The 23,069-nt window shown below is 35.2% G+C and overlaps 1 protein-coding gene across 12 annotated transcripts in view; it reads right to left on the bottom strand.

The window, feature by feature from the left end:
- Window positions 1-23,069, bottom strand: part of NBEA (neurobeachin) — a 498,960-nt gene that overhangs the window by 46,606 nt on the left and 429,285 nt on the right. For all 12 annotated transcript variants that reach the window (XM_054056357.1, XM_054056365.1, XM_054056384.1 and 9 more), the window contains 2 exons: window positions 19,232-19,351; window positions 8,387-8,539 (listed from right to left, as the gene is read on the bottom strand). In XM_054056357.1, coding sequence (XP_053912332.1) covers window positions 8,387-8,539; window positions 19,232-19,351 — 273 coding nt within the window. The remainder of the gene's footprint in view (window positions 1-8,386; window positions 8,540-19,231; window positions 19,352-23,069) is intronic.

The raw sequence follows: 23,069 nt of genomic DNA, 5'->3' as shown, positions 1-23,069 counted from the left end.
TCATTTACATCAAGAGGAGGTTGCTTCAGAAGTAATCATTGGGCATCATAACACCATGCCATGCACTGTCCACTGGGAGCAGCCCCCTGCCCACCACCCCAAATACAGCAATAGCCACAGACAGGGCAAGCCACAAGACTCTGGCTCCATGGATAGTCACAGAATTGTTCCTCAGACATTCTCAGACATGGAAGAGGAACTCTCTGTGCTGTGGTGGAAAATTGGAGCCTTTTCTGTCGAAACCAGGACTGTTATTTCTGAGGAAAATAGATGGGGAGGCTGAGGCTTAATAGCTGATGTAGCTCAGTTTTGAACGGCTTAACTTCAGCAAACTGTAAGATGCTATAAAGACATTTTGCAGAGAACCATATAAAAATTAGTTGTTTCCTTTTCAAAATTAGAGGTCATCACATGCAAATTATGACTAATATTATTTAAATAGCATTAATGCCACTTAATACTAAATACTATTAAACTAATACTATTTGGTTTCAAAGCATGTCTCCAAATAAATAATTAATGACAGATCCTGAGTTGTATTGTATTGTGTGCATGCAACATGACTTAGCCAGCAATAACATCTTCCCATATTATCTTTATCATAGGACTTTCACCTCATTCAGCATGCCTGATGTAAGCGTGCAAGGACAAAATTAAGCATGTCACTACAACCATAAAATAAACCATTTCTTAAATTTAAATGCTCAATTTTTAATGTTCCTTTGTACATAATAACATTTAAAATATAATTTAAAGCCTGTTGTCTTTCTAGCACCCATCTGCTAACAACTCACTGCCAGCAGCCTAACTGTTCTCTTCTTCCTCCAAACACCGCATATTTATAAGAGTCTTTTGCATCTGTATCTATTATTTATTTATTAAAAAGTAAGTAATGAAATAAAAGTTAGGCACTTGCTTTGGTCAAAAATAGCATTGCTATTTTTAGAATATGGAGAACAAATCAGGAAGATGGCTAAACTTTTGACTCTTTAAAGGTGACATGGTAAATTAAAAAAAAAAGAAATGCTTGGGTCAAATGAGCCTATTTCACTCATTATCTCCTCAGACATCCTCTCCAGGTTGTTAGGAGAGCTGAATGCCTATGTTATGTTTCCCTGAGGCAGTTTCTACTTGCATGACCAGCCCTTTCTCAGCAGCTTGTCATTCCAGAGAAGGTCTTACTGACCCTGGCAGGTTTGGGAAAATTTCTATTTCACGTGGAAGAACAATTAAATAAATAAGCTTCTTTTTAACAGCAGCACATCATGTCTTCTGTCTCCAGTTCTTAGAGCACATTTATTGTTTTATGTTTATAGGCCTAACGATTCTTTAAAGGTCTGTGTGTTGAAATCATACGCAAGATTTGGGGAAAATTGTAAGGAGTGAATTTAAATATTTTGAACTATAAATTTAAGAAATCCACAGAAATTTGGAAGTCGGGGCATGAGGATGATGGTGGTAGCAAGGGGACTAACAGTACTGTGCCTGCCAGGTGCTTTGTGGTGGAAGACCAATGTGATGAAAGGATCTGGGGCAGAGACCAGAGTGGAAGCTGGAGAAAGGAGTCAGAGATATGAAGGACAGTGGTTCTGCATGGGCCTTAGCACGTCACAGCATTCAGCTGCAGGCTGCTACGGGTGCTGTGTGATGTTCGTGTCCTCCTCATTGGCATGTGTGTGCGGTACGGTGCTGGGCACAAACACGCAGGGTGCACTCAAGTTGGGGCCACCAAAAGGCTGCAAAGTCTTTCCTACTCAGCAGGGATAAGGCTGTTGATCTGTGCATTATAATCTGTATTCAATTTAGCCAGAAGAAAGCTTCTCCTGTCAGGTCTGACCTGTTTTGCTGATGTTTCTCCAAAGTACATCTGCAATGCTACTCATGAAATACTTGCAGAATGTTTTCCCTAATTTCCTCTAATATCCAGGCTGTTCCCTTTCCATATAAGCACCTCCTAAAAATTTATACACTGTTCACTGTCAATAGTACATTGTTTGGTCTCTCAAAAATATGCAGTGCTCACTGGGCAATAAAGTGAGGGAATTTTCTGCATAAAAAATAATATGTAGTTACAGTAGGAACAGCATCTAGAAAAATATAACAATAATATCCTTAAAATAAGCTGGTGATAGCCCTAGAAAACAGCACCGTTTCAGGAACATTTTGGCTTTAAAGCATTTTGAGAGCTTCAGTTTTTTGGACATGTTTTCAATATGAAATATAAGAAAACTATTTTTTTAAGAAAAGTAATAATTATTACTCAGATAATTATATATTATTATTTAAGTTTTTTAAAGGTTCTTACTGTTAAATAGAAATGAGCTAATATCTAGCTTGTTTTCAATTATAATGAAAATGAACAGAAAAAAGAGTAATAGATAAATCACAAGCATTATTACACATATAGTGTATACATGTGTTGAAGTAAATGAACTGTGGGTTTTATGTGTTTGCAGGCAACTATATGAACACATGTTCCACAGCATGAAACTCTGACCTACAGCTGTTGTAAATTATAAATAGCTATTAGTAAGTTTATGTTTTTGTATAAACTAAATGAAGTTAATATAAGCCAAGTTACTGCTTAGTGAGATCAATCACCATAGTTCTTTTCAGACCTTTGTCCAGTATGAAGGCTGCACGCTTTCCTCTCCGCTCATCCTTATTTGATGTAAAAATTATTTTTTACAGAGGTTCCAGTAGGAGGCATTGTTTTTTATTTTAATGCACATCATGTGCTGCGTAAAGTATCAGGAGTTCTACATTTATACAATATGCTATTCTGACCTCTTTCTACACAATATTTTATGTTAGCCAGGTATTTTGTGCCACCAGAGTAGAGGAAAGCTCTGCTGCTGCCCCTTTTCTGGATCCCATCTGCACCTGCCCCTCCTGTTTCTGCAGTTCCTGTCTTATTTCCTTCCCCTCTATAGCTATATGCTGTCTGTCTCTTGCTACTAACTCATATTCGATATATTTAAAAATATATTCTTAAAACTACTGAGACACTTTGGTTTTGTAGATCTGCTCTACAACAGACCATCAGCTGTTTCAACCTGTGAGCTGGGTTTTTCTTCTCCCCGCTTACATCTTTGTTCCTACGCAGCCATTGATTCTCCCTGCCTAATACTTCTCCACCTTATCATTTCATGTACTGACTATCAGAGTAGAATCTTTGATTCTTGTTATAAAGTAAAACAGACAATACTGATGTCTGAAATCAGTTATGTCTGTTTAAACAAACCGATATTTTAACAGAAGTGCATTCTACAGAATTGGTAAACAAACCGATATTTTAACAGAAGTGCATTCTACAGAATTGGGTTATTTGGGGATGTCTACAGAGAAACTGATCCTTTATGTGAGTGTCTTCAAGATGTAAATAAGATTCTTCAGCGACATAGAAAGTTTTAAAAATGCTAATATTTCCAAATTGGATTGAAACTGCTGTTAGCTGAATGAGTTTTACTTGCATTAAGAACAAACCATGGCAATACACAAAATAAGATCACTGCTACTACTGAGGAAGTAATATCAAATCTTATCTACTGCTTACTTGGTAAAAAAGGAACATGAACTGCTGTTGAATGATGAGGAGAAAAGATAAATCTTCCAGATTCTCATAGCACAGAGATTTCATAATAGATGTTTCTAATGACTATTCAAGAAGCTTTTTAATTATGAAACACTATGCATGCTTCTGAATAGCCAGAGAAATGTACAAAAATGTAATTGGCAGCAGAAGAGTGCAAATAAATCATTACAAAGACAGAAAGAAAATTCAATCTTAGTAACAGTTATGTAATAGGAACAAAATATGTATAACCAAACCAGGACACTGTTCAGTCTCTCAAAAATATAATTTATAGTGAATGCATTTTACTCAGTGCTGTAATTTGTAATTTAATATGTATGTAAGCCATAATGAAAATATCATTATAATTAACTTTGAATTCCACAACCTTGCATCTTTTGTTTCAAAACTAAAGAACACTTATCATAAAAGCTCTGCTTCAGTGTTTCACAGTGGTGTTCCCTGCCTTGATTTAACATGCTTGACTTACTGACTGAATCTGTCCTATTTTTGGCTCTCAGGACTGCTTAAAGTCTGTGGGGATTGAGAGGCTGAGTAGGACTACAGATGCACATCTGTGGAAGGTTTTATGCATGGTTTTTTTTTTTCCTGGTAAACTGGGAGATTATGATTGATGAGCCCAGCATTAGGGTAATGTTATCAGGGACACTTTCTGCCTCTGTCCTTTGTGCCATCACCGAGGTCAGACCATAATCATGTTAGCATTGAACATAGTGCTTTATTAATGTTTCATGAGTAACTCCATAGTAATCAGTCTAGCTTTGTATGGATAAATAAAACTGCTATGACAATTCCTGGTATATACACTGAGTGTTTTAGAAGCTACTGTAATAGGTCTTAAAAGTAACTGAATGTCTTTTCCAGTCTCTATAATAAGTCTAAATTTCACAAGTTTAAAAGAAACTCTTCTGATGGAAAACCATTTCAACTTCTGTTTCTGTGCTTAGTTAAAACTCTAAAACACAAGCTGAAAATCAAACAAAACACCACAAAACCATGCCTGTCATTTATTAATTTGTAGAGAATTTTAGTAAAACTTGTTAACCAATTGGTTAAATTACAGTGATTTATCTCACTGTGCCTGTGTGATGTTTTCTAGGCTGTTTTCTACTTGCTTTGGTAAGTCTCAGGATGAAATGATGAAATTCTTGCCATTATCTAAAGAAAATGTTTATATTCATAAATCATAAAATCATAGAATGTCCTGAGTTGGAAGGGACCCATAAGGATCATCGCGTTCAACTCTTGTCCCTGTGTAGGACAACCCCAATATTCGAACCGTGTGTCTGAGGGCATTGTCCAAACTCTTCTTGAATATTATCAGGTTTGACATCACGACTGCTTCGTTTGGGAGCCTCTTCCAGTGCTGCACCACCCTCTGAGTGAAGAACTTTTTCCTAATATCTAACCTAAACCCCTCCTGGCACATCATCCTGCCATTCCCTTGGGTTGTTTCATTGGTTGCCAGAGAGAAGAGATCAGCATCTGCTCCTCCTCCTCCCCTTGTGAGGAAGCAGTAGACCATGATGTGGTCTCCCTCCAGTCTCCTCTTCTCCACATTGAACAGACCAAGTGACTTTGGCTGCTCCTCATAAGGCTTCCCCTCTAAACTCTTTACCAGCTTCATGGCTTCCTCTGGAAACTCCCCAGTAGCTTTAGACACTTTTTATACTGTGGTTCCCAAAACTTCACGCAGTACTCAAGATGGAGCTGCACCAGTGCAGAGTGGAACAATACCCTCCCTTGACTGGCTGGCAATGCTGTGCTGGATGCAACCCAGGACTTGGTTGGCCCTCCTGGCTGCCAGGGCACACTGTTAGCTCTTGTTCAGTCACACTGCCTGTTCCTCCAGTTGCTTGTCCCATTGTATTTTAGCCTTTTTATCAACTTCATAGAACCATAGAATGGTTTGGGTTGCAAGGGAACTTAAATTGAAGTAGGCTGTATATAAGGATTTGTATTTACTTCCACATAAAATCACACATTATATATGCCTGGAGCAAGCAACAGATATGTATGAACTGCTGAAAGTATTGTCAGGTAGGGAAAAACAATATCCCACTGTATGTTATGCAGCATCACTAGGATCTTATACATTGAAATTAAATGACTACCACTGGTTTCATTACAAAAGGGATCAGGATAACACTTATTTGAAATATTCCTCAATTTTCTGTGGCTTTGCTGCAAACAAGTTCTCCGCTTCTTTTGCTAAGTTGCTGTAGAAATTCCAGGCTTGCACAAGCTTGCTGTGTTTTAAACGTCAGCATCACACTAAGGTTATTTTCTTTTCTCAAGGTAGATTTTTGTATAAGAGCCAACTCCTGGCCTGGGGATGACCTAACTGAATAATACATCTGCTAGCCAGTTCAAAAGATGGAATCAGATGTTAGGCAGGGAATGTTAAACTTTCCAATCCCTTAATATTTCTTCCTTACTTTCACCAGTCCAGTTCTAGTAACCAAAAAGAGAGTGTACAGGCAGTTCGCTGTATGCGCTAATAAAATTCTACGTGAAGAAGTTTTTCTGAAAAATTATTACACATTCAAATTACTACACTTTCAAAATGTAATTCCATTACTTCTTACTATGATACTATCTGCACTTTTGTGAAAGGGAATATCCTTCTTTAGCTACTTCGTAATAAGCTTTGTAAAAAACTATGCATATATCATGTTCTTTAAACATCCAAAAGTTATTTGCTTTGTTTCTATCCTCTGAACTCAATCCAAATGTGAGTACTTCTATCATCAAGTTGCCCAGAAGTGAATCCAATATTCCAGGTGCAGTCTCAAAAGGACCATAGTCAGGTACGACTGTTTACATCCTCTGTGATACAATGATTCTCCATAGATGGCATCAAAATGCCCTCATTTCTGGTGAATATGGAATTACGGAGTTATATCTAATCTAATTGATGCTCATTGTCACCCTTCCCTCACTTTTGCTCTATTTCTGGTACTATTTTTATTTCCAGAATTCTGCTTCCTCTTGAATATATTTAATTCTTTCTTCCCAGGGTGATATTCAGTGTATTTTCTGCTTCTAATTCAAATAAATCTATGCCTCTTTCTCTCTCTTTCTAGGCAATTCCCAATTTCATAATAATTTGTGAACTTCATCAGACTGCTCACTTAAAGATAAAATGTATCTGTGTAGAACTGAATTTTAACTACTGCTCATGCTCTTGCTAAAAGTAGATGCTGGGATAAATAAAGGCCATGCAGAAAATGCCTCCAGGCAAAAGTATATAACAGCACAATGATCATGTCTGTGAAGACAGAGGTGGAAGGCAGAAAAGGAAGGGTATGCTACCTAAGTGAGACAATCTCTGATTTTAAACACCTGTGTTCTTCAACTTCTTCAAGTAATCTCTTATGATATATTGTGTTTTATAGTGCTATTAATACTTCCATCTCTGTGGAAAGATGGAGAAACACAATTTAGGAACCAAGAAGGAACATTCTTTATAAGATTTCCCAAAGAAAATCATTAATATGCATTCTCCAATAGGTGGCAGATGGTCTATCCTTTTTCACTAAAGCATCATACTTCTGTTCTTACAGATGTCAAACTTAAACCTCTTGGTCAACTTTAGTGTGCTTACTCCTGGGCCCAGTTAAGTTTAGCCACAAACATAATCCATAAAAGGGCTCTGTGCAGTGACATGGGCATTCTGAATGCACAAACCTGTCACTGCGCATCCCACACTTAAGAATGCTAATCGAGGGTAGTGAACCTTTGAGTCCACCTCCTTCCTTGCTAGTGAAATTGCACTTGAATTTATTGCCACCAGCTGTGACAACTATTTGTTTCTAGAAAGAATGTTATAAAAGAGAAATCAGCCAAGAAAAAGCTGTTATTCAGCTTCTTTCTACCAACAAGGACTGCTAACTGCAAGACATCTCTCACGCTTTGTGTATGTCATTTTGTATGTCTCAAGTGATGAGGTTGCTATTAAGTCCTTAGGAGATTTCTATACATTTGTCAAACCATTTACTCTAGCAAACAGAGAACACTTCTAAATCATACATATCTAGGAACAGGTTTGGTTTTTTAATATTCTTCTATTCTTTTGAACTTCATATGGCTATTTTTTCTATAAATTCTTGGAGATCAACATTCTTTAAACAGACAGCTCTTGAAATTAAGTTGCCAAACTTATTAGGAAAAAAACAAACACTGCTAGACTTGCAATGCTACCACAAAAACACTATAGCAAATAAGCACAAGCTGAATAGTTCTGCAACTGTATGGAAACTCTTAGCTTATCGAAAGTACACTCCTGATTCTGTAAGCAAGACAAGCCAAATGCATTTTAAGGAAGATCCATTTCCAGAACAGAATCATAAATTGAACTATTGCCCGCCAAAATGTCAGAATATACCTTGTTTTTCCTAAATATGACCAGAAGTAAACGCACGTATCAACTCTATCAATCTATACAATAACTTATCAAATTAATGCAAAAAAACCCCAACACAGATGCACATTTTTCATGCTTAAATTCTGCACACTGTACAGTGATTTACATCAGAGTAGTTCAGACTATCCTGTATTGTCCAGCTCATGCCCACCTGATGCTTTGTCATGAGAGAGTATATAACTGAATTTCATTTTCAATGCTTTGGGCACATGGAAGGAAAGTCCATTGTAAAATGATGGGTTCCATCAAGCAAGACACTTCACTTTTTATTTTAGTTCTATAAACCTAGTTCTAACAAGATGAAATGCAGCATTAGGTCAGTTTGTTAAAGCTCCTTACATAGACTAAACTAAAGTGCAGCTTACCATCCTGTTGATACGGACAAAGTCTTCAGGTTTCTTGGCCCATGGAGGGAGATCAACGTCATTCACAACAACTTCATCCTCTCTGATCCCTAGATTATAGCCATTACTGTTGACAAACATCTCTGGTAGGTAGTAAAACTCTGGAATTAACTCCTAATAAGAAGAAAACACACAATGAGACTTTACATTTATACAAAGACACTAAATGGTGCTGCCAGAATCAGGCTCTGTTGTGGTACACACTAAAGCATTCCTGGTTCTTTTTTGTTTCTGTGCACTTGTTTAAGAAATTTTATAATCTGTTTTCTTTTACTTATGTTCAAATATTTTTCATAATGAAAGAGTCAGTCTATTGTTTTTCCCATATCTGTTTTATGAAAAGCATAACTTTGGAAAAGCAGTGCACATCAATAAAGTAGACCTCTTCAGAATAACAGGTGAAAGAAACTAGGTGAAGCCTTCAATACTATAAATATATTGGATTTTTAAATTAATATTAATTCACTAAATTACTTGAAGGAGGGAAGTTGCTGATGTAACACTGTCTTGATTTTACTTTGTATTCTTTAATTGCATGAGAAAAGGCAGCAATCTGATCATATAAGGAAAAATAATTTGGGGTGAATGAATTTTTCAACTGTATTAAAAAGACAGAAAAGTATAACAAATGTCCTTAAAACAGAATTACATGCTATTAAAACTGTGAAGGGTGAATAACTGAGTAGAAAGATCATCTGCAGTGTGTTAATATATTACAGACAATTTAGGGTGCAAAGTTTTTCCCAATTTCCGGAGAGCCAAATAGAAATCCATTTTCCTATAATAAATACTGCCATGTGTTGCTGTCTATTATTTTAAAAGAAAGAATTGAGCTGCAATAGCAAAAAAGCTTTAAAGCCCACTATCTTTTTTCTAATATCCAGATATGGATTAAATTTACTAAATTACATTGTTAAAAGAATTATGGCATTCAGTTGTGTAACATGATCAAAATTGATGACACAGCACACAAAACATGAGTCTCTTCGCGGTCCTTTCAAAAGCTGCAGACATGTGAAGCGTAAAAGAAAAAATCACAGCAGACACAAACTTATCTAATTAGATCTGACCTGCAACTCCATAGAGAATACAAGAGTAAACGCATAGATGGCCCTTTCAAATGTATAAGAAAAGAAAAAGTGAATATATATATTACAATTTTATGTATGCTTAGGGAGGCAATTTACTTTCTTCTTACATCATTTTTGATATGCTACAAACAGTCTGATTTCAGGTTAGACTAAAATGCAGTGCCACACAATATCTAACAAGTGCAAGATGCTAAGCAAGTGATAGATGCCTGAGCTTGAATAGCTCATTATGAAATGGGCTATAATTTCAAAAAGCAAAAAAACTTTAAAAATATGACATGCAGTAAGTAACAGACTAGCAGGAAGAGATAAGACAAACTAAAAACAATCTTCAATATCCTATCAGGTTTAAAGAAAAAAGATTATTTCACTGATAATCTTAAGTTTGATTATATACCTCTAATTAACTCAGACTATTTCTAAAAGCAAACTTCCATGCTTTTCCCTAAACAGCATTCACTGACTCTCAGGTTCCTGAGAAAGACCCTTGATTTTCTCTAGTGGAGCCAAAAGAATGAATGAACCACAAAACTGGAGAAAACTAGACATTAATCTTCCTGGAGCTCAACAATCCACTACTAACTTGGGACTAAGGGCTGGTCACAACCCAACATATGCTACCATACAAATCATTGACTAACTAAGGACATTGTCTCAAAGGAAAAAAAAATCCATAAGGACTTCAGAATGATGAAATATTATTAAGTCAAAATTCAATCCAAAGTCAATATACACATGAAATAAAATTTATTAAAGGGAAAAAGTAAGAAAAGTTTATTTCTATTTTCTATAAAAACCTTGAAAGACATACCACTGGTTTTAGTTATTATCGTTTTTAAGGCAACATAGCAGTGTACTAACCTCTAATGTCAAATAGCAAGCAAGTTTTTGTTTCCGTCAAAAATGCATTAACTTTTAAATTTCCTTTTTCTGTTTTAAATGTCCTGGGATCTAACCGTGAACTTTTACATCTAATATAGCTGAGCGTTATTTGCTGTCAGGGACACATCCAGTGTTTAACTGAATTATCCTAACCTTCTGACTTCAGGGGTATCTTGAAACAAAGAGATTTAAGTCACTGAATATTTTAATGGTATTTCCATTTACTAATTGTAACTTTGTTACTATTTGCTTTTAGTGTAATTTAATGTTCTCTTGTCTGATATAGCAGAAAACAGAAAGAGAAATAGAATAAACAGCATGCATGTGATTAACTTTCTTTGTAAGATTTATTGTGTTGTATATGTTTAGTTTGACCTGTCTTATTCCTGTGCTCTGGAAACTAACCAGTGCCAGACTTATAAATCCTCTTCAAATAACACTCTCTCTAGAACCCTAACCATTTCAGTTAAACATCTCCTGGTATTTTTTTTTTATTTTTTAGTCAAAGTAATGAAACCAAACATAGTATTTAAAAAAAATAAATTAAAACTCCACTGTGTTACAGTCTCAGCTTTCTCTTGGATGTTATTTTTAGTGAAGCTTACAATTTTGTTTGCTTCTTCGAGTACTATTTAGCCTGAATTGAACATTTTCTTAAGATATGAACAATGTTGCATGTGGCCTTTCCCAGATACATACTCCCCATACTTTGCATTAACCATTCAGTTTTCTTTGGTAGCGTTTGATATTCCTTTTGCAATTTTGCTCTCTCCACTATTGACCAGACTAAGAAACAACCACAACACTTGAAAATAGCTCAGACAAATTAATCCCCTTCTAATTTCTAGAAAATGAATGAATATATACTAAAACACGGGCACATTTTGAAAAGTTGTGGCACCCAGTAAGTATGAATGTGCTAACGTTTGGAAAAATCTTCAAACTGTGTATTTAGTTACGTAGAAGCATATAAAATACAACTAATCTAGAGAAGTGTGATAAAAAGTCTTGATTTTGTGTGCTCACTATTTATTCTGCTGTGAAAAAAAAAATGAAGAAGCTGTCTCTTCTATTATACCTCATGCCAACAGCCGGCACCGGGTGAGGATGGAAAGGTAAATAGTCCCTTCCCCTGGGCCCCTGAGCATGCTTTGCTAGGAGAAGTACAAGCTAGGAGAGGAATGATTAGCAAGGACAGAGCAGGCAGCAAGGATGGAGCCAGAGAGGTTGCTAGGAAAAGTAAGGAGTAGACAGGAGTGAACCTCAGTGGAGGCAGTAAGATGACAACTGGGGCACAGAGAGAATTGCTTTAAACAAGAAACCACTGGAAGTTGTAAGAAAGAATACAAGAAAGAAAGAAAGAACAACACTACCAAGAGATATTTATTTTCAAAACCTGTTTACATTTTTCTCAGCCAGAGTTTGAGTTTTCTTTGTTTCATAACTGAGTTTGTTTCATAAGTGTGTTTGTGACAGTTCATATTCTAACAAAGGATACGACTAGAGAGAGACTGCTCTTTTGGTGGTTTTCATGTTAAGGACAGTGAGCAGATACCTCAAATATCTAGATGTTTTAGGGTCACATTTGAAGAGGTGACCTTGCCCATACCTCCATTCCAGAAGACGTTCAGAAATACCTACTATTTCTTCCCTGCTTGATATCTGTTGTCTCAGAATTTGAGGAAGAGCAATACCACAATCCTTCCATAACTGACTTCAACACTATTCATCTAAGTATGTTTTACCTAAAACCAGGTCTGCATCATTCATTACATGATCTAAGGCCATTTTCCCTTGTCCTGGCTATCAATCCATCATGGACACAGAGACTAGATCACTGCTTTCTCTTTGCATATTTTATTACACATGTGGAAATCATGCTACCAGCTTCGCGGCCTTTCAGGTCCTAAAAGTCCAAATGAAGGACAATGATTTTACCTTCCATAGCACTACATTGCTGAAGTTTTAGTTACAGATATGTAAAATACTCTTTCAATCTCCCCAAACTAGCTAGCAGAATTATTCCTATACAGTGCATAACTTAATTTACTCCTATATATACTTTTGACCTTATTATATTTCATCACATATTCATCAATATATGAATAAATGTTTTTATCAACTTTTATGGTCTTTAGATCAGATTAAGATTACATACTTTTATGACAGGATCTGCTGCTTTTCATTCATTTTTTATGCACTGTGTAATTTGCCATATAACTTAGCTTCTTACAAATCACCAGCTTTGTACTTTAGAAGGGTCATTGTTAAATTCACCCTGAAGATAAGGGCAAGGAGAGTCAGAAATTAGCAGAGAAAAAATGTTTCTCAGTAATGGTATTTACACCGAAGGACTGGACACAGAAGATTTCTGTCGCCCAATTTGCTTTCCACTTCACAGACCAGAATAGTCAATAAGTGGATCTTTAAAACTCCAAAGGCGCCTTCAGCAGCACCAGTGGTGAAAGGTCAATTCAAAGCCAGGTCTATGCAAAGGAATGCTCATTTAATGCTTTTGAGAAGTTTATGTTTCAAGCTACAAATGTTCTTGAAAGAAAAATCTCAGAATACCATCTTCCTATACTAAAACATTGAGTCAGCCAGTGAAAATCAAGACATGAAGAAGGACATAAAAAATTACAACACAAAAATGCTTTCCCAGGTGTTATGTCACCTGGGAAATAAAATGAGGTAATGCAAAGGAAAAAAAAACACAGAAGACCAATATTTTTAAAAAGGCATTTTTAAAAAAATATTCATGGGTCAATTCAGTGATTTAGATGCATATTGTTATTTTATGCCATTCAGCTGTTACATAATTTTGCATTAACTTGTACAATTCAGTAAATTTTATTTGTTTCTTCACTCTTGCCAAAACATATAAAAGGTTCTAAATAAATCTTTCCGACTACATAATGTGTCATGGGTAATTTCTTACCACAATAAATATCTGGAGTTCAAAGAGTTAATAAAAATAGGGATTCTAGTGATCTAAATCCATTTGCAGTAATTTCTGTCTAGTTGTCCTTGACATTTCACAAGCTGGTAACCTCCTCTGCTCCCCTTTCATTCACACTTCTAATAAGACAGGTTAGTTTTCTATCGTTTAATAGTCAGCTACCTTTCAAACTGCCCAGGAAGCTTGGCTCTTCTCAGATGAAAAACAATGCAGTAAAGCTACTGAGGGGTGTAAAAAAAAGGTAAAATGGATATTGTAACAGACATTTCTTGCTGTAAATACGATCTCTACTATTTTTTTTTAATAGCTATGCTAAAACTCAAAGGTATAGTTAACAGTATTATATGACTTGTGTTTTTATATAAGAAAACATCGCCAATTGCATTTCCTAATTTACAAGCCTGTGACAAATCCAAGCTGATGAGAAATTAAACTTAAAAATATGTCTTGGGGTGATAGAGGTCCACTATTAACATTGCCATAATTATACTGCATTTGCATCAAATCTGACGTTTCTGTTTAATATGTTTTGCTAAAGTATACTATTTTATGGCCTCCCAATGAAATCAAATCCAACCCAGACGTTTTCACTTTTCTAATATAACTCACTTCAAAGTTTTAAAGCTGCCATTTCTTTTTCTTTCTTTCTTTTCGTCCCAAAAGGTTTGATCCCCTGGTATCCCTTAATTCCACAAGAGCCTGGTACTGGGTCAACAAGTCAGTCAGGAGTAGCTCCATTAACTGCATTAATTTACATTAAGGCACCATAATGACATTTTGTCAGAACTACCTGTCTAACTTCCAAACACACTATTCAGAAAGTAATATAACAAGTTTGGGAGGCATTAGGAAAGATTAGAGCCTGGACAGGAGGTTCTGAGGAAGTGAACGTTACCAAAAACTGGAGCAGGGGTGAGGGAAGTGGGGGTGGAAAGGAAAAAAATGTGAAAGCTGACTGGCCAAGTTATGGTCATTTCCGGGTGACTTGCTTCCTCAAAGGTCACTCTGTGAATGTTCATTCTTCCTCCAGCTTGCACTGATTATCTCAAGAGAAGGTCAATGTTGATAAAGGGAGACACAATAAAATAAACTCTGTTATACAGGTTCTCCCTTGTGTTTTACCACTCCAATATAACACACACTGTATTAATTCTGTTTCACCCCACTGTAGGTGAAGAGGTTTCTTTGACAATGAAGCAAAACTGCCCAAATATACAGAATAAAATTGTCTAAGTAGACCTTTAATCATTCACTGAGCAATAATCAATCATATGCTACATTTTTTTAAGGTGGTGAACCTTTTGTTACATTTCAAGATGTAGCAATTATAGCTTGTTTTTCAAACTGATCAAACTAGTGCCACAGCCTTATTTTCATTGCCTCAATGCGAAACAATTCAGTTCCAGGGGAGAGCACACATTTGTAAGGGGAGAGTGGGAGAAAAGAGACAGAATGCTAGAGAGTACACATGCGCGTAAAAGAAGGAGTCTGACTCACAAAATTGCAGGTTCCTAAACAGATATATATATTCCCTTAAAGATGTCAGGTAATTATTTTTAAAACTTTAATGCAGAATTTTTTAAAAAGGGTTTGAATGTTTCCTTTAAGAGTTCATTGAATGTGCAAAAGAACAAATTTACTAGTTAAAACTCACCTACTTCAGAAGTGACTTAAGTACTTAAGAATAAAACATCTCATAGTCCTCTTTTTGTTAAGCAATATTGATGAAAAAATATAATACAGATTTATTTGCATAAAATGCAATTCATAATATTATTTTATACAGCATTTGAAGGCAAAAAATGCGGTCATCTTACAATAGACAGCATTGAAAAATGTCATATTAATTCCTCACACACACTTTTTAAATTATTTCATAACCTGTGCCACAGTAATTAAAGAGATTAGTGAGATCAGAGATTAAATGTACTTAAAGCAACTCAGATGAATTTCAAATATATGATAAAGAATACATGAATAATTAATTCTTTCTATTCTTAACAACTTTGAAAATTTTCTGCTTTGATGGATAGTCTGTATTCCAAGCACCTAACATTTACTATAAAGATTAAAAAAACTCTAAAGTGGGAAAACAATTTACAATGTGTATATAGTGTAGAATTCCAAACTGCCAAAGACCCCATTTATAACTCTGTGTGCAGCCAGGAAGAAGCTACAAAAATGTGCAGAATACTGACAGAGAACATGCTTTAAGATTTTGTACTTAATGCAAGCTCTATATATCTTTTCTTTTGCACTACTTTCTCACAGTACTGCATATAAATATTAGAAGTTGCCAGACAGCCGAACATGATTTTTTTGGTGTTTTGCACTTACAGAGCTGGATGTTTTTTATCGTATGAGACAGAGGTTGCTGCTCTTAGGAGAGCAGGCAAAATATGTAGGGATTTTAGAGGGTTTCTTGTTGGGTCCCCAAACCTCACTGCTTTCCTAGTCCCTCAAAACTTCATTAGAATGCTTTAAAAGCCTGTAAGGCATTCTAAACAGTAGCACAACTAATCTGAAAAAAATGGTTTTTTTTTAGTATTACAAATAGCTCAATTTCCCATCCTTTTGCAGAATGAACTCCAAAGCCTCAGGAAAAAGTTGGCCTGATGTCATGGCATTGAGAAATGCAGTTCATTAAGATCTTAAGCAACAAACAGCAACAATTAGCTGCTATATTCATTCTTGATTTATCGCTAAGAAACACAGACTCTACAAATGGAAAGGGCCTAAAGGGTCAACTTTGTGCATCCTTTGCCAATTCATGTTTCTCTCCAATGCTTTACCAGTGCTTTCCCAGTCTACATTTCTAAGGAGCTCGAGGAATTCCCCTTGTGAGGATATTCAAATTCAGAGAATACTCAATTTTACTTCAACTTTTCACACTCTGTTAGTTAAGTAAGCATTTTTCAACTCTGATCCCTTTCCTCTGAGGTTTACCTCTTTGTTCCCTGACACACAATTCTTCTCCTTTTCATATGTTTGCATATTTCATAACATTTATGTTACCATGTCTTCACTTTTAGACTTTAATTACCCCTCACATATGCACATTTTTCTTCCTATATCCAACTTCTTAAACAGATTTGTGGCTTTTATTATGTTTCCCCCCATTTGGGGTAAATACTTCCACTAGATAGCTCCCTACAAAGGTAGCACTAAGAATTTGCCTTATCCAGTATGAATATATACTGAAAATTGAACAAGGGAAAACCGAAAACTTGTCTTCTCCAAGGACATAACAGTTCTGAAACAAATAAAGGACTAATTTGACTATTTCAGGTGGAATTTAGATGTCATGAGATATTCTACTTGTTATAAAGCTAAGGATATAGCTTCAGTCTCACTATAAGTTTTCTGCCATCCTGCTGATGTTAAAATTTCCTTGTTAAACTGAACATTGACATACACTGCTTGGCCTACTGAAGCCTTATTTCAGTAGTGGCTTTGTGTGTTCTTCAGTAGACTGACTCCAATAATGGCTCTGTATCGACAGATAATAAATTAATTTGAAGATGCAATACATTTAATGCTGGTATTCAATACATTAAAAAATCTCTTGTCATTTCTTATTCAGATAGCTTATGAACTTTTCCCAGTTGCTTTAGCATCCCTTAAAGATTTAGCTTAATTTTGAATATGCTTTCATTTATCTATTTTTATCTTGAGCTGAATCAACTCATAATAAATCAATTCAAGGTTAATTTCTAAACCCATCTTCCCTGTATCTTCATTAATTAACAAAACCATGTTTTGAAAAGCATCTTTAATCCCTAAAGTACCCCTGAACATGCAGGTCAGGGATTATCTGGAGAAAACATTTATTGGCTAACGTACCTCATCTGTGCCTCCCATATTAGATTTTCTGTAATGACTTAGCTCCAAGTAGTATTTCTCTTTCTAATGGCATAACAGAAATGTATATATATCTAAATCTGACTCTGGGGCTCTACAGCAGACTCCCAAATGTATTCTAGAATGCATTATTTTACAATCTTTCTCCCAGTGCAACTTTGACCCTTAACTGTTACTATTTCACCCAGACCTATTCCTAACTCCCTTCTTTAAAGTCAATGACATGAAATTACACAGCTACCTCACATTTTCACTTTTACCTTCCTTTTCTGAAGGTGAATACCTGGTTCTGAGCACCTTTTTAATACTTATTTTATTTTAATAACTTGATTTTTTTGAAATACAAATACATCTTACAATGCAACTGTTATCCCTCCATAATTCCTGCATCCTTGCAAGTAGCAGCTTAAATTACTCCACTTGGTTCAGAAGACTCCTGGTGTTTTTATATAAACATTTCTGTTCTTTGTTTTACAGATAATTCATTCACTTGCTAAATTAAGAAGAATCTTTTCGCTAGTTATATGCCCTACTTGAATAACATCTCTCTGTCTGTCCACAGACATTCCTTTATCTTTTGCAATGCCTTCATGTACTTAACTGCCCTCCTCCTGGGTACTAAAGCCAGAAAAGAAGATTACAGTCACTTCCAACTGTCTTCCCTTATTCCTCAGTTTAAGGCTCTTATCTTTTGTTTCAGCCTCACTCCTAGGAGGGCATTTTCCCAGCTATTCCGGTGGAATTCCAGGAAAACCAGATTTCACCGCAAGGGAAAAATAAAAATGTCAGCACTTTGAATTTGAAGAAATGGTTACATCTCAAATAAAGTAGATATTAACTCAAATTCCTCCCAGGTTCTGAAATTTACTTTGTTTTTTCTTACAAAAGTAACAGTGATAGAACTTAAAATACTACTGGCTTCCAAGGAAGCATAAATGAACATGAAATGTGTTGTAAGAGGTTTAGGTTAATTCCTTTTATTTAAAAAAGCGTTTTCTACCCATATGTTAAGATGGCCATAAAACATAGTATTTGATATACTAACTAGTAACTGAATAATAACAACACAATTTGTACACATACACTTCCGACATTTCTGGACTACTTATGCAAACAAGCAGTCTGGAATGAAAATAAATAAACAAATTTACATCTTCTTCCTTTGTCAAGTTAGTTAAGAAATAAAATGGAAATGCGACCTTGACTTTAGCATTCCCTAGTATGAGTGGCAGTATCAAAATAGGAGAGATATATTCACATTAATATAAAGTCTTAAAACAAGAGCAATTAATAGTATACTTTACTGACCTTATTACTAGAAAATGAAATCAATAAAGGATGGTATTATTAAAAATATTATTAGAATTTTGGTTATTTCTCTGATAAGGTCCCATGTATATGAACAATAACCCTTTGTATTTAACAATAGGTAAGGAATAACAACAGCAAAATCACTCTGCTCTCCGGCTGCTTCTGTATATCGTGTAGAAGTTGTTTTAATCTAATGCGTATTGTTGCATAATATCCCCAGGCACAGTCAAGTAAAAGCTAAAGCTGTACAGAAAAGCCAACATTTTTAATGGGTCTTGTCATTAATGCTTTATTAATTGCCCCAGGCAATGCAAACCCAGAGCTAGGCAAGCTATAACAATATGACACTTTAAGGTCAAATCCAATTCCTGCTGTGTTTTATGGAGTGGGCCAAATATTGAGTTAACAGCAGGAAAGAACAATTTATTGGGCTTTTCTCCGTCTCCTGATTATCTGATCTAAATTAGATCAGTTAGGTTGTTTTTCTCTGAAAACAAAACACCTTTTGTCCATTCAACTTCAAAGAATCTTTGATTGTTTCTGTTCAAACAATGATCATTATTAGCATGTACCTTTTGCTTAAAATGTACCTAGTGTACCGAATATAAAGACATGAAATATATATAAAACCTCTTTGTCTCTACATAAAACAAAGCACTATAAATGAAAATCGATTATTGATTTATTTAATGTATATGTTACCTTCACATCTGAGGTATCTCTTTGGCTGTTCCTCCAAGACCTTGCTACTGAAGAGAAGGTTCTATCTGGGTGGTCAAATTTGCCATCATTTGCATTTAGAAAGAATGTTGTAAAGGGCTCCTGTAGTCAATGAAATGAAGACAGATTAAGAAAACAGCAGAAAGAATTACGCAGCAGGTTTCTAACAAAATTCCAATTACTTTTGGAGGTGAAGATGCTTCATAAAGGCAGAATTAAAGAAAAACGTGGTACAGTATAGTTTTATCTATGCCTGGGTATCTGTATTGAATATCTTACTATATTTATTGACACTAACACATTTTGCACAAACAAATCCTGAATTCTGGCTGAAAAGGTTATTATTTTTATATATTCACTATTTCATAAGACTAATTACCTATCTGTGGCAGACCTATGTAGCTTAGTTCTAGTTCATGATTGTTGCCTACTTCACTCCAATCATTGAAAACACTCTCTGTGCTATTTATAATAACAGGCTTTGTTCACCCCTTGTAAGACGGTACGTCAGAATAAAATCTTAAAAAATCCCCTGCCAGGATTTTCTTTTTGATTTTACTGAATTGAAAAGAACTCAGGAGGTTCCATTTTGCCTTACAGTGGTAGAATGGCCACATGGTTATTATGAGGCTGACGATGGTTACAGGGGCTCCAGCTTTAGCATTACTTTGTGGCAGAGGTACAGACATGAAATGTTTCTTTTACTTTTGCTGATTTTATCTGAAAGTACACTCCCAATGCATACTTAAATGGAAACAGCTATTAACTGTTGGATAGGAAGAGCTCAAGTCTTATACAGTCTGGAGAACCCATTTTTTTGTCACCGCATTCCGCTGCAGAAGAGGGGTTAACACGAGACAAAATTCTTAATTTGACAGAACCTGATTACCAAGATCACTGCCAATTCTCTGTTTTTCCAGCACCACTCCATTAGGTCTCTGATTCAATTAATATTTGGCCATATGTCCACATAGATGGAAACTATGTCTTCATTTTTGCCAAAGTCTGATGGGGAATGTTTGTAAAATTGTCCCTTTCATTAAATTCGCACCCAAATTTATTTCCTTACATGTCCTGACAACTTAGAAATTTCATTAATCAAGACAGTTCATGATCACCCAATCATAATTATTGTTACATTACTTCCCATCTACTATTTGAATTGTATTCTATATATCCTCTATTTTCTTTTCTGAAACTTTTGAACAAAGCATAGAACTCCTCCATTAATAAAGAAATTTTGACGGAATTATGTCACATTGTACACATCATTTTTAACCCAAGATTAAAGAGGAGCGAAGTAATTAATTTTCCATAGTATTTAAGAGCAATTAAAATGTACATAAGGAAAGCACAGATGCAAAGGTAGCAAAAGAATCCAAAAAGAGGAGGAAAAAAAAAGAATTCAGACCTCTAGAGACCATAGCTGCTTGAATCTTTACTCTGGATGTCCTCCCAATCAATCTTTTCTTTTATACACAACAGTCAACACAGGCTAGATTTTTACAAAGAAGAGAAAAACCATATTTCTCTCTCTAAAGGAGAAGAAATGGAATATCTTTCTTGCTGTTGTCATAGTGTGCTGGTACCTTTGAAGCAGCTTAAGGGAACTGATTTTTTTTTCCATCTTTTTTAGCCAGAGACAGTCTCTTAACTTTCAGCATATGTCACTGGAAATATGGAATTGTTTTTATTATAATAATGCAAGACATTCTACTGCTAATTGAATGGTGGGTTTTTTTCTATGCCTTTTTTTCCCTTAAAGCATTCAGGATTTATATTAAAAGACACATTCAAAAAATAGGTAATAATCTAAGAAATAGACTTTCATCAGTGTATTTATTCTCATCAGAGACTACTAGTATGTATTAAATAATTAACTAAAAATAATTACATCAAATAAAAAAAAAATCACAATATCTTTTCTTTTTGGAGGACCCTGACTCCCACTGGACAGTGACTTTGTTTGCACTCATGAATATTGAAAGTATTCATGGCAAGTGAGGAAGAGGTTTATAATTAGAATAGAATATTAAAATTAAACAGTAGCTCAACTGGTAAGAAGCATAGAAGTACCAAAACGAATTGAAATACCGAAAGAAAATAAATTGAGTTTTTACGTGCCCAGATTTTACAATGCTTCATATAGAATGTAAAATATAAATGAAAAAGGATAGGATTCAGATCCAGAGCTAGCAAACAGAAAGCTACATACACAGGAATCGGACTATATTAACTTCTGCTAAAATTCTATTAATGCTATCATTTTAACATTATGTTTACATAAATCCTTTTAACATCGGAATTGTTTTTGTTTTAACTGATATTCTCCCCCCAAATCTCTGTACAGATTTGCAACAGCAATCTTTTCAAATAATACTATTTTTCTAGCTTACCCATACTGAAAACCCTGATACACTGTTGATCTGAGCAGAAGTAATTCTGTCCTCTACCAACCCCTAGCTATCATTTTTTTCCTTTATAAGACATATGTAATTTGTTGTGAATATCATTGTGCAGCAGAGTGTGGGTCACTGTTGAAGTTCTAAAAGCAGTTGATGGATTTTAAAAAAGCAGAAAAATGATGTAATTACAATAAATTATGTAAAAATATTAATCCAAAATTCCATGACAACATTATTTTAAGCATCTGAGACAAATATACAAAAGCAATAAAATTCATAACCAAGGATTAAACTTTTAATATCTGAGCACTACAGGGTGCCCTATTATGCTACCCTGTTATGACCTGTTGTGCCTATCTTTTGGGATTTTTAATCCTTAGCAGATATTCAGAGCTTTCACATTCTTTATCTCAGACCTCTCACATAATTTAAAGGTAGTTTTTATTCTCTGGAAAGTCAAGTGCTTATAGTATATAAATACAATTCATATCCATATTCAATATACTCATTTAAATACCGTTATTCTATGATACCGATTACTGTCATTTCATGTAAAGGTTTTGTTGCCATGAAAGCTATAAAGCTACGCAATGTTTTCATTATAACCCCATCTCCCTCATTCCTAATATTCTGAATAAAAATCATGCCTTGTTCATTGACAAGAAGAAGAGTGGTATACTTGATTATGAGGAATACAAGTTTAAGCTGTGCGAAGCAGGAATTTTTCCATTCAACAGCACTTCTCCATCCCCTTTTAATAGTGCCTAGTCCCATTTGAGTGTGAGTTAGGGAGGGAAGAGGAAGGGATGTGTCTTTCTGAGAAATCTTATGTGAAACAAAAATGTCTTTTCAGCCATTTGCAAGAGGAGAAAAAGAGAGTATTTAGGATTTTTTTAGGATTTTTTATGTCAGAGAGATATACACCTTTTTTCTGATATATCTGTGACTGTCCTGCTCAGACCTATCAGCTAGGGGAGTTATATTCACTTCTATTTACAAGAGGATTTATAGAATCACAGAATCACAGTTTCACAGATTTAAGCCCTCATCACCTTTGAATCTCACTGAAAACTGTTTTCAGTTCAATCAGATGTGACTCATAATAAATCCACAATTTGTTCTACCTGGGACAAGTGCCTAGTTATCGTAACAGAAACTGGAAACCAATTATTCTCTACAAAGTCCTTGAACACAAATTTAAAGAACCTCACTCTCTAATACATGTCTTTATTTCAATGAAGATGTAAGCGATTCACACAAACACAACTTCAACAGCAACTAATAAGAGCATCCAAGTGCAACGTAGCTCTACCTATGATAGCCACATTTAAGCCCCTATTCTGACTGCTTTTCTGTTTTCTTCTATCTACTTTCCAAGAGGACATTCAAGTCACTGGATATGTATGACATTCTGA

The sequence above is a fragment of the Cuculus canorus genome, chromosome 1, assembly GCF_017976375.1.
Source record: "Cuculus canorus isolate bCucCan1 chromosome 1, bCucCan1.pri, whole genome shotgun sequence".
Classification (NCBI taxonomy): domain Eukaryota; kingdom Metazoa; phylum Chordata; class Aves; order Cuculiformes; family Cuculidae; genus Cuculus; species Cuculus canorus.
Note: the sequence above shows the minus strand (reverse complement) of the source record. Positions and strands in the feature narration are given on the sequence as shown.